Source organism: Ovis aries, chromosome 7, assembly GCF_016772045.2.
Source record: "Ovis aries strain OAR_USU_Benz2616 breed Rambouillet chromosome 7, ARS-UI_Ramb_v3.0, whole genome shotgun sequence".
NCBI lineage: Eukaryota > Metazoa > Chordata > Mammalia > Artiodactyla > Bovidae > Ovis > Ovis aries.
In genome coordinates, this window is record NC_056060.1 from 82,852,615 (window position 1) to 82,864,740 (window position 12,126).

Consider the following 12,126-nt stretch of genomic DNA (forward strand, 5'->3'; position numbering starts at 1 on the left):
AAATTAAATCGCTACCTTTAAAGAAGAAAGGTAGAAAACAAAAATGAGTTTTAGGAAGCTCTTTACTTACTAACATCTTTATAAGGTTAAATCTCTTACACTTTGCTTGTAAATAATTTGGAAATAGAGTGATTGTATAGCAAAGTGATTTAACAATGTAGACTTTGAAATCAAGATTATCTGGGTTCAAATCCTAGACTCTACCACTTATTGTATCTGTGAATTCAGGCAGGTCACTTAACCCTCTGTAAACTTCAGTTTTCTCACTGTAAGACAGGAGAAAATAATAATTTCAGGCTTACTGTAAGGGTTAAGTGAGATAATTCATAGTTTTCTTTCTCATACCATATAAATTTGTGATGTAGCAAAATGCAGTGAAAATAGCTAAGAAGCATGGTGTGACCCAGTTGTGACATTAGATGTACAATGACCTCATTATACACAGCAATGAATATTGTCACCTGGGAACTGATTCTCACGTGATAACTATTTTTGTTCTTTAACATGATGCTATAACCTTTTAAAAAACACACTTTAACATATTTTTTTATAAACCATATTAATATTTTCTACATCCTAGCATTCATAGATAAGACTGCTTTACCAAAGTAGATACATTAAAAACTGATCACTTAGAAAATACTTACAATTATACTTTAATTGGGTTCATGTGAAATTGCTTTGAGAAATTATATTTGGAAAAGAAAAAATGCTCCACCAAAAAATCCGCTTAACAATCAGGACGCCTATTTGTAAGTATGCAAGTGTCTATAGGATTAATTCTTTCTAGATATAGATCCCACAGTCTATGGACCTGTTAATGTGACTCACATTCTATGGACCTGTTCATCTGATTCAGGCTCAAAATACCTACTAAAAGTTTTACTGTGACGTGTGGATACATTGAAAGTGAAAGTGAAGTCGCTCAGTCATGTCTGACTCTTTGCGACCCCATGGACTGTAGCCTACCACGCTCCTCCTTCCATGGGATTCTCCAGGCAATGAGTTTATATTTCAGACTGATAGCAGGTCCTGAATAAACCATTCAATCTAAAATCCTTCAAACTTGTTTACTTTATTTAGTATACTGGTAGCTTAAACCAGAAGTGAAGTGGAAGTGTTAGTTGCTCAGTTGTGTCCAACTTTTGGTGACCTCATGGAGCATGCCAGGCTCCTCTGTCCATGGAATTCACCAGGCAAGAATACTGGTGTGGTTAGCCATTCCCTTTTCCAGGGATCTGCCTGACCCAGGGATCTAACCCAGGTCTCCTGCATTGGAGGCAGATTCTTTACCATCTGAGCCACCAGGGAAGCCCAATTTAAACCAGAACATGTGGAGGGGAAAAAAAAAAAAAAGCTACAACTGAAATACTTAACTGAGAAGGAAATGGAAACTGATCATTTTTAAAAACTGGTCTTCTTAGGGACTTCCCTGGCAGGCCAGCAGTTAAGACTCTGAGCTTCCACTGTAGGGGGCACAGGTTTGATCCCTGGTCAGGGAACTAGGATGAGGAAGCCATGTGGTGTGGCCAAAAAGAAAAAAAAAAATTCTTTAAAATAACAAAACCACCCAGTGAAAAATTAACTGTGATGGGATTTTTATATTTTATATTCACATAAACACAGAAACTTTTAGTAATGTACACTGAGTTATAAAAATGACAGTAGTTTTTTCTTTATACCGTCTGAGTCTTATTTTGTGGCACTTACTCAAAACTAAACAATAAGCTTAGACACAAAAATGTTAGAAATGTATTTATCTATTTTTGTACTGTCACCCTACATAAGGAAATCTGAACACTGAACATCATTCTTTAAAAAGCACCTACATAAAGAACATTACACATATGACATTCATTTGATAGACTACCAATTAAGATAGTTTTTCTTAAGTTACCATTCCAGGTTGAAAACTACAGGATCCCCAAAGATAAGTTCACATACTTTACTTACTTCACCTGAAATTTAACTTAAATTGAGAAAAAGCAATAGCAATGAATGTAAAATTTGGGATACATTTTAATTTTCACTTGAATTTAGTATTTCTTCCTACTTCCCTGTCAATATTGAGCACTAAGTAAAGCCTACTTGTTCAAAAATATTCTAATATGAACAATTTTGCTAAATCAAATTAAATTTAACACCTAGTTTTGAGGAAGCAATTCTTTTTTAACCTATTTGATTTATTTATTGGACTTTCCTAGGAATTATCAGTTTTAGTATCAACAAACACACAGGTAATGTCATAGATAGCAGCTTTCAGATTCATTAATTTCCATACTCCATCAAATCAATTCCTGTATTATAAAGAAACCAAAGCTGTACTTCTTTTTAAAAAATACATCAATGCTATACTAGGGGTGTAACTCCTTATAAAGCAAGGCACGAATGTGGCATCAAACTTACTTTTCCAAAGAAGCCTTTGAAGAACTTCCTTTCCTGGAGGAACAGGGGGACAAGTCGAGCGCTATTATTGTATGGGCTAAATGTCCCAGGGTTTCACAGCAATAAGCACACACAGAGGGTAGGTGAAGGGCAAAGTAGGAGAAGGGGAGGAAGTGAGAGTTTTAAAGAGTTATCCATACCAGGAGTGACAGGGAAAAAGGAAGGGTGCATGAAAATGCAGGGAAACATACTGTACGGCCTAAGAATCCACAGAAAGAGAAGAGATCAGAACCTGTATTCATGCAGAGCAACTAGTTACTTTAGCATTCTCTTTTGACATTTAAAACAGATTATTCAAATTTGGCAGCAGAGAAAAAGATTATGATATACTGATTTGGTGAGATTTGCATTTAAATTTTCATAATAGTAAGTGGTAAATATATTGGTAGATATACATTTTTCAATTTAAAACCAGTGGTCAAATATGTGGAAGTCACCAATTAAAAAACCAGTCCACACTCAAATGATCACACAGTAACATTAAAAAATGCTACACTTAAATTATAAGTGTGCAGCGAGGATCCTTGTCAGACTTTTGCTTATTGAGTTAAAGATGTCATTTAGAGAATTCTTATTAATGCATTAGGACTGATTTATATGTATGTATGTGCTGATCAATTCCACAGCAATCATAGGGAATTAACAGATATTTTCGATTTCAAACACGGAATAAATCATCTATAAAGAATACAAGGCCGATGCTTTCATTGGAGTTGAGAAAACTAATATATTTGAGAACCAAACCAAATCTGTGAGCCACAGCTGAAATTTGAGGAATATGGTCCTATTTTAAAATTCTATTTTAGAATAAAGAAATTTGCAGTGACAGTTGTAACTGTATGTAGGTAAAAAAGAGACAAGTGTCTGAGATCCCAGCACAAATTTTTAAGCATATACAAATTTTGAAAACTGGCCGCCATGTAAAGTCTGAAGAATTTGTGCAAAGTAGATGAGTTCTAATTCACCCAAACTAGCTTAATGTTAACATTTCTTAGTTTTGGCTGAACTATACTTTAAGCCTTTGCCTTTTATAAACTGTTATTAACAGTGAACAAATGCCTAGAAAAAGACAACTATACAGAAATTTGACTCTCTTAGGTAATTTATCTAAGACGATGGCATGGCTAGATAGCATCACCAACTCAATGGACATGAATCTGCGCAAACTCGGGAGATAGTGGAAGACAGAGGTGCCTGGCATGCTGCAGTCCACAGGGTCACAAAGAGTCGGACGCGACTGAACAACAACAGATAATTTATAAATTCATTCAATATTCTCAAACACTAGTTTGTTTTTTCTCTAGGTTTTGAAAAATCACAAACAGCATCAAATATTTCCACAAACTGTTTTCAATTTAAGCTAGAAATATAAAAAGGAAAGTGGGTAGTTACACAGTAAGACTAAACTTATTTCTGCTGCCAAGTTTGGTGACTCTAGTTTTGTTAGACTTTTAGGCAACCACCAGCTTTTAAAAGGTGCAGGCCATGTTAAAAGATTCACCATTCTTTAGGGACAGGAAGGTACCAGAAGATTCATTAATATTTAATTTAGCTCCCAGAAAAGCTCCTGTTAAACATGGAGTTTGCCTTCTTTTTATAAAAGACCTCAGATGTTAATGAAAAAAGATGACGTGCAAAATGCATCAAAAGACAGTTATTAGATTAGAGAATAAAACTAATTTAAAAAACAATTATGATTCTTTTACCTGCTAAAACAAGAACATATATTAAAACAAATATATCAAATAGTGAATAAAAAACCAACATATTAGAAACTGGTAGTGTAATGAAACTAGTCTAAAACCAAGACAGAGTGCGGAAGACATTTACAGAGACAATGGGAAGAAAAGACATTTTAAAAGGTCATCTTGCATCAGTATCAAGCAAGATAACCAAAGGCCCAAAACACTTTTCATAAAACTGGTACTTCTCACTCTGCAACTATGTCATAAAGGCACTGAAAATGGGCAACAGTCATTTTTGTCATTTATCTTATACAATCTACACCCCTAAGTGGCTAAGTAAATTATGCCACAAAGTAAATGAATTGAAAATACTGTACCTAACTTTATGAATATAATGCAAAAAAAATTAAACTTAAACATATCTATGCTCTGAGAAGTATATGTTGTTTAATTACAATATCTTTTGATTTGAGAATATTAAGTATGTTGATAACTTCTCATTGAAGTTAAAGTAATCCTAAATTTTAATGAATCACTTGGAAAGAAAATTAAAAAACTGTACTTGCAAATTATCCTGCTTCTTCAATCTCCCACAAATTTAAAAAGCACTAGAACATTACATTTTTAGTTCAACAATCAGTTGAGTGATTGATAGGTTTAAGATGTTTGTTTTCCTATTTAACTGGTACATTTGAGCTACATAATTCTTTAAATTTTAAAACTTTTTGGCATTCAAACTTGTTCCAGACATGCTATTTCTTTAGCTTGTAGGTTTGTACATTTTTATGTTTGCTTCCATTTATTTGAAACTCTAAGAGGAGTACTTATCTTCTATGAAAATAAACACATCTCCAGACACAGCTTTTGGCACAATATAAGCATCTGGCACAGTAGATTGCAGATGTTTGTTAGATAAATGTTTGGTCAAAGGAGGAAAAAAGGTATCCAGAAATTTCTATGTAGTAAAAATATGAAAAGACAAAAATCATATATTTTGGCAGACTAACATGATATGATCCGAGGATGAACAACATCTGAAGACTTCCAACTTTCTGCAACCATTTCCATACAGCGTTAGAAAGGGTATTAGTAGAAGGGGAAGTTTCATTGGGTATTAACAAATGGGAAACTGACACAGAGAGCTCAGCCTGGTGCTCTGTGACAACCTAGAGGGTTCAAGGAGGAGGGGATATATATATATATATATATATTTACGGCTGATTTACATTCCTATATAGCAGAAACCAACACAACTTTGTAAAGCAATCATCCTTCAATTAAAAAGCTTTATAAGTGTTCTTAATCTTATTCTCTTAGTGAACTTAGAATTATTTTGTTAAATAAGAGATTGAATTTAAGTTTCTTGGAAAACTGTATTATCTGCGGCTACATTTAACTCGGGAACATATTTAGGTGGACATGGCAAGTCTACACAACTATGAGGTTCCTTTAACATTAATGATGATTAAATGAAGAGCACAGATAAGACTAAGAAGGTATTCAAACATTTAAGAATTTAAATAACCAAAATCTGAGGTAAAGGGTATGTATGTGTATCTGTATATTGTTCTGGGTTGTCCTTTTTTTTTTTTTTTTAAGTTTTTTGCATACCATAATCAGTTATTTTTCTTCTCCTTTCCTTTCTATAACAGATTCAGACATTTGTTGGCAAACACAATCCACTTCGACAAATTGGTTGCTTCCTCGATTTTATATCTTTTATACTGAGGAATTATATATAAGAGGTCATATAAAATATACCAAAAAGCAGAAAAGTTTTGATTAAGCAAATTGAGGGGAAAAAAAAAAAAGCACTCATTCATTAGTAGCCAAACTTGTGGCAGCCTAGCATACCAGCAAACCCAAAGCAACAAGTATTTAATGCTGTCTGGGGCAAGGGCATGCAGAAATAATGCTTAAAGCTTTCACAGCAAAGGCAGGAAAGGCCACACATTGGAGAAAAGGAAGGTTGTGAAAAGGGCTGTCAGAATGTAAGAAACACTCTTCAAACCTGTCCAAACCATGAAATTAACACCTTAAGCTGAACCTTTGTGAACTCTGAACTCCTTTTATTAAATACACAGGCATATGCCTGGGATATATTCTATGGCGTAATAGGCAAAATAGACATTATTGATCCTTGAAAAGGACTCTCCACTTCAAGTTTGTGCAAAAGGCAGGGAAATACTTAATGTTAGAGGAGTACAAAGAAGGAAACTGGGGAGTAGCAGTAATGATAGGAAGTATCCCCAAAATAAACCTCACCGGCCATTAACAGATAACTCTATTTTATACTTTTTTTTCCTGGAAAGCTGTTTCCTACAGATTTAAATTACTAATTTATAACCCAGTTATCACAGTTAGGTTAAGTGACTGAAATAGTTTTACCCTGGTTTTAGAATATTATTCATCTATAAGAGTTCATACCACTAGTTTAACATGGGTTCTGAATTAAAACTATCTTTTAGATAATGTCTGGCCTACACTGAAGCAGCTGGTCATTCAAACTTACATCTTTGGATGGACAACATGAAATGCTCTTTATTAACGAGTGCACATCTTTTGCCTTAAAAGAAACACTGTTCTTACTGGACAGTGGATCACTGTAATTTACTGAACAAAATCTTTTGAGAAAGTGTTTATAGCATATAGATCAACACTGGCAACCATCAAATACATACAGCTTTCAGTCTTTTTACAGCGTCTTCACAGATGTGCATTCCTCTTGATTCATCAACTTCTACATGCCCAAGGTACTGTAGAAAGAAGAGAAGAGTTAGGGATATTGCTGTGTTTACTAAGTAGCTACTATATGATAGACATTATGTGGTAGAAAATTGAATACTAAAATTCCACTCAAGAAACTCATAGCATTACAGAACAGTTACGATAATATAACTTGACTTATCCTCGGTGTCCTCATATGAATGAGATTTAGAATAAAGGTCTCAAAGAGTTGTTACAGGGGAGTAGGTGAAAAAGAACACGATAAGGAAAAGTAAATGTCAGGTTAACATTCAGGTAAATGTTACCTGAATCTAGTGAATCTGAGGCATCAAAGTCTGTGCTAGACACTGTATCTCTAGACATAAAAAATAATCCTAAAACAAAACATGTGTGTGTGTATATACTGAAAAGGTACAAAGAAAAACAACAGCTATTCAAAGGCCTGAAGAGATCACATACTCTTTTTACGGGAAGCACATAAGAGGGCTGAAAACTAAAATTTTAAGACAGTACATTTGAGCTTTAAAATATGTATAGAACTTGAAGAAGCCGTATGGGAAAGGCTGGAAAACTATTTTAGGCAGGGAGAATTTAACAAAAGCTATAGGTGTGGAATAGAATAACAATACATCAGCAAGTATTCCTCATCTGGCAAGAATATGAGGTATATGCAGCTATGAAACTTGAATACTGAAATGAGTCTGTACTGAACCCCAGAGACAATGGAGAGCTAAAAAGTTTTTTTTTTTTTTTTTGCAAAGTAGTAATATTGTTCAAATTGTATCTTAGTACAGGAATAGTCTTGGGTTAAAAAGTACAAGGGATGATGGCAATATCGCAAGTGCTCTTTTGAAAGGAAATTTAGAGTCTGGTTCTGGTAAGATGGGAAAAGATATGCCTTACCCTGTCCTGGCTTCCCCGGTGGCACTAGTGGTAAAGAACCCACTGTCAATGAAGAAGAGACTTCATTGTTGATCCCTGGGTTGGGAAGATCCCCTGGAGAAGGAAATGGAAGCCCACTCCAGTATTCTTGCCTGGAGAATCCCATGGATAGAGGAGCCTGGTGGGCTACAGTCCACAGGGCTGCACAGAGTTGGACACGACTGAAGTGACTTAGCATAGCATGGCATCCTGTCCCACGCTCTGAATGAAATCATAAAACCAGAACAGAATGCATGGAGCACCTATCTGATATCTCTGTAAAGAGTCTAAGATAAATCAGAGAACATCAGAATTCAAGGTATTTCTGAACTGGCAGGGAGTTTACCTTCCATGCCCCTCCTCCCTCCTTTGGTCCCTCCAGCTTGAACTTAACACAGCCAGATATCCAAAAGGGAGTGCTATGGCATAGTCAGAACTCTGGGAAAAGCACTCTCTCTCTGGTTCAAGGACCAGGTATGCGAATACCTTATCCTCAAAGAGTATAGGAATCCCCATCCCTTTATTTATTTATTTTTGTTCTTTTACACCCCAACCCCCAGGAAACCCTGTGGTGGTGTCAGCGGGAGCAGCAAGGGAAGCCTCCAAGAGCCACGCACCTCTCACAGACTGTGATTCCAGAAAGGTGGCATCAACACCCGCCCAGTCCCTACTTCTGCTTTCTCACCCTCTCCCTGAACCTCCCACCATCTGGCCCTGGATGAAGGTGAAACAGTGGAATTCATGGGCACAATAACTAGAGCCCTAGGAAACACAGGCATAGAGAGTTTAAGTAACTTGCTCAAAACCATTCAGCCAGTGAATGCTCAAACCCAAGCAGCCTGACCCACAATAGTCTTACAGAGCTCACATACTGAATTTTTCATTTTTACTCCCATCTTTCCAATACTGACTGAATGCATAAAACCTACATAATTAAAATCAATTTAGGAAACTGCTAGACTTTAGGTAACAAAATACCTGAGGTATCAATCATAAAGATCATAAACTAAGGGCAAAATACTTTAATGACTAAAAAATTGTAACTGCTGTAATTTTGAATAAACATAAAACAGCAAGAGTCACTTTTAAGTGAATCAAATAATATATTCAGTTATATATATTTTATATATTCATCTTCAGATTCTTTTTTATTATAGGTTATTACAAGATACTGAATATAGCTCCCTGTGCTGTAAGTAGGTTCTTATTGGTTATCTATTTTATATACAGCAGTGTGCATCTGTTAGTCCAACTCCTGATTTATCCCTTCCCTCCCCTTTCCCATTTAGTAACTGTAAGTACATTTTTTACGTCTGTTGAGTTTGTTTCTGTTTCGCAAGTTCATCTGTATCATCTTTTTTAGGTTCCACATATAAGAGACATCATACATTTGTCTTTCCCTGTCTGACTCCTTCACTTAGTATGATAATCTCTAGGTCCACTCATGTTGCTGCAAATGACATCATTTCATTCTCTCTTATGGCTGAGTGATATTCCATTGTGTGTATATACACCACATCTCCTTTATCCACTCATCTGCTGATGAGTACTTAGGTTGCTTCCATGTCTTGACTACTGTAAACAGAGCTGCTATGAACACTGGTGCATGTATCTTTTGTGTGTATGTGCATGCATGCTTATGTTTTAGCTGCAACACAGCTTGTGGGATCTTCGTTCCTCAACCAGGGATGGAACTAAGTGGAAGCGTGCAGTCTTAACCACGGGACTGCCATGGAAGTACCTGCATGTATCTTTTGGAATTATAATTTTCCTTAGATATATGTCCAGGAGTGTGATCGCTGGATCATATGCTGATTCTATTTTTAGTTTTTTTTTTTGTTGTTAAGGAAACTCCATACTGTTTCCATTGTGGCTATACCAATTTATATTCCCATCAACAGTGTAGGAGGGTTCCCTTTTCTCCAAACCCTTGTCAGCATTTATTATTTGTAGGCTTTTTGATAATGGCCCTTCTGACTGCTGTGAGATGATACCTCTTTGTAATTCTGATTTGCATTTCTCTAATAATCAGCAATGTTGAGCATCTTTTAATGTGCCTGTTGGCCATCTGTATGTCTTCTTTGAAGTAATGTCTATTTAGGTCTTCTATTCACCCTTTGACTGGGTTGTTTGTTTGTTGATATTATACTGTATGACATGCTTATATATTTTGGAAATTAAGCCTCCATGGGTCATATCATTTGCAAGTATTTTCTGTCAGTCCACAGGTTGTCTTTTGTCTGCGGCCTCCTTAGCTGTACAAAAGTTTTCTAAGTTTGATTAAGTCCCATTTGTTTACTTTTGTTTTTATTTCTTTTGCATTGGGAGACTAAGAGAATATCGCTAGGATTTACATCAGAGAATGTTTTGCCTATGTTCTCTTCTAGGAGTTTTATGGTTGTCATGTCTAATATTTAAGTCTTTAGGACATTTTGAGTTTGAGTTATTTTTGTGTGTGGTGTGAGGGAGTGTTTTAACTTCACTGATTTATATGTGGCTGTCCAGCTTTCCTAACACCACTTCCTGAAGAGACTGTCTTTTCTCCAATGTATATTCTTGCCTCCTTTGTCAAAGATTAACTGACCACAGGTGTACGCATTTATTTCTGGGTTCTCTATTCTGTTCCACTGATCTGTATGTCTGATTTTACGCCAATACCATGTTGTTTTAACTTCTGATAAACAACTACTATTACTGTACCTTTGTAGTACTGACTGAAGTTGGGAGGGGGGTCATGGTTAATGCCTCCGGCTTTGTTCTTTTTCCTCAGGATTGCCTTGGCAATTCTGGGTCTTCTCTGGTTCCACATAAGTTTTAGTATGTATTCTACTTCTGTTAAAAATCATAGGTAATTTGATAGGAATTGCATCAAAATTTGTAGATTTCTTTGGGTAGTATGACCATTTTAACAATATTAATTCTTCCAACCCAAGAGCGTGGGATATCATTTTATTTCTTAGAACTATCTTCAATTTCCTTTATCAATGTTTTACAGTTCTCAGCATGTAAGTCTTTCACCTCTTTGGTTAGGTTTACTCCGAGGTATTTTATCTTTTTTGATGCAATTTTAAGCAGGATTTTTTTTAAAACAACTTGTTCTTTCTGCTATTTCATTGTTAGTGTAAAGAAATGGAACAGATTTCTGTATGTTAATATTGCATCCTGTACCTTGCTGAACTCATTTATCAGTTCTAAAAGTTTCTGTGTGGAGTTTTTGGGGTTTTCTATATAAAGCATCATGTCATCTGCATATGATGACTATTAACCTATTCCCTTCCAATTTGGAGAAATGAATAGAGATTTCAAAGTGTTTCCAAAAGATTTTATTCTATCATCTTGATCAACTCAACTGGTCACATACAGGTATTTATGATGGGGGGGAGGGGGGAAAGGAGGGAAGACTTAATGAAAAGACTTGGTAAAAAGAAGAAAAAAGTATCTCACATGGACTGACTCAGTCACATAATCTATTTTAGAAATGTGGAGATGGAAATCAGCTTTGTGTCTATGAGAAAAACATGCCAATTGAAAAAAACATTAAAAAGGTCTCTTTTCCTCTCTGAGACACTACCTCACTGAAGAACTGCAGCTGATTTATGCTTTAATGGCTAAAATATTTGACACTGCGACTTCTTCTGTCTGTATGCCTTTTCCAAACTCCCTCTGAGTCAGGGACTTTTATTCCCAAAAATGTAGCTTAGAAAAACTAGTATGTAGAATTTCATTCTTGGATGAATTACATCATTTTTCGTTTTCTTGAAAAAAAAAAAAAAATTTAAAAAGTAGATTATCTCTCTGCTTTCATACTGTTATCCATGAGAAGAACTGCAGAGCTCTGATGTGAGAGACTACATAGTCAGCAGTTCTCAACATTAACAAAAAGTGAGTCATTAATTTATAAGAAGCTATAAGGCACATTATCACATACACATAGCCTATGTTATAGGCAAATACAGGATGCAGATGTGCACAACATACATCAACCTTTGTTTAGGGGCTTTAATCAAAAAGAAGTAGCTAAATTAAAATGGACTATTTTTTATGTATAAATTTGAAGCACAATTACATTTTAACAACGGATCTAAACTAAGTATATATGGGAATTCCCCAGCAGTCCAGTGGTTAGGACTCCATGCTTTCACTGCTGAGAGCTGGGGTTCAATCCCCGGTCGCAGAACTAAGATCCCACAAGTCACTCAGCACAGCCAAAAGAAAAAAAAAAACTAAACTAAGCATATGGGTTAAATCTAATTACTTAAATTTAAAGCTTAAAATAAAGAGACTAAAAAAACTTCCCCTTCCAAATGAGACACTAGATGTAAAAAAAGTTAAGTGCTTTAGACAAAGC

The 12,126-nt window shown here is 35.4% G+C and overlaps 1 protein-coding gene across 50 annotated transcripts in view; it reads right to left on the minus strand.

The window, feature by feature from the left end:
• The window catches only part of NUMB (NUMB endocytic adaptor protein), a 170,623-nt gene that overhangs the window by 32,558 nt on the left and 125,939 nt on the right, over window positions 1-12,126 (minus strand). For 27 of the 50 annotated variants that reach the window (XM_060418288.1, XM_060418271.1, XM_060418284.1 and 24 more), the window contains one exon: window positions 6,812-6,886. In XM_060418288.1, coding sequence (XP_060274271.1) covers window positions 6,812-6,886 — 75 coding nt within the window. Of the gene's footprint in view, window positions 1-2,406; window positions 2,440-6,811; window positions 6,887-12,126 lie in introns of all 50 variants that reach the window. The other 23 variants (XM_060418277.1, XM_060418259.1, XM_042252738.1 and 20 more) reach the window with 1 other exon arrangement.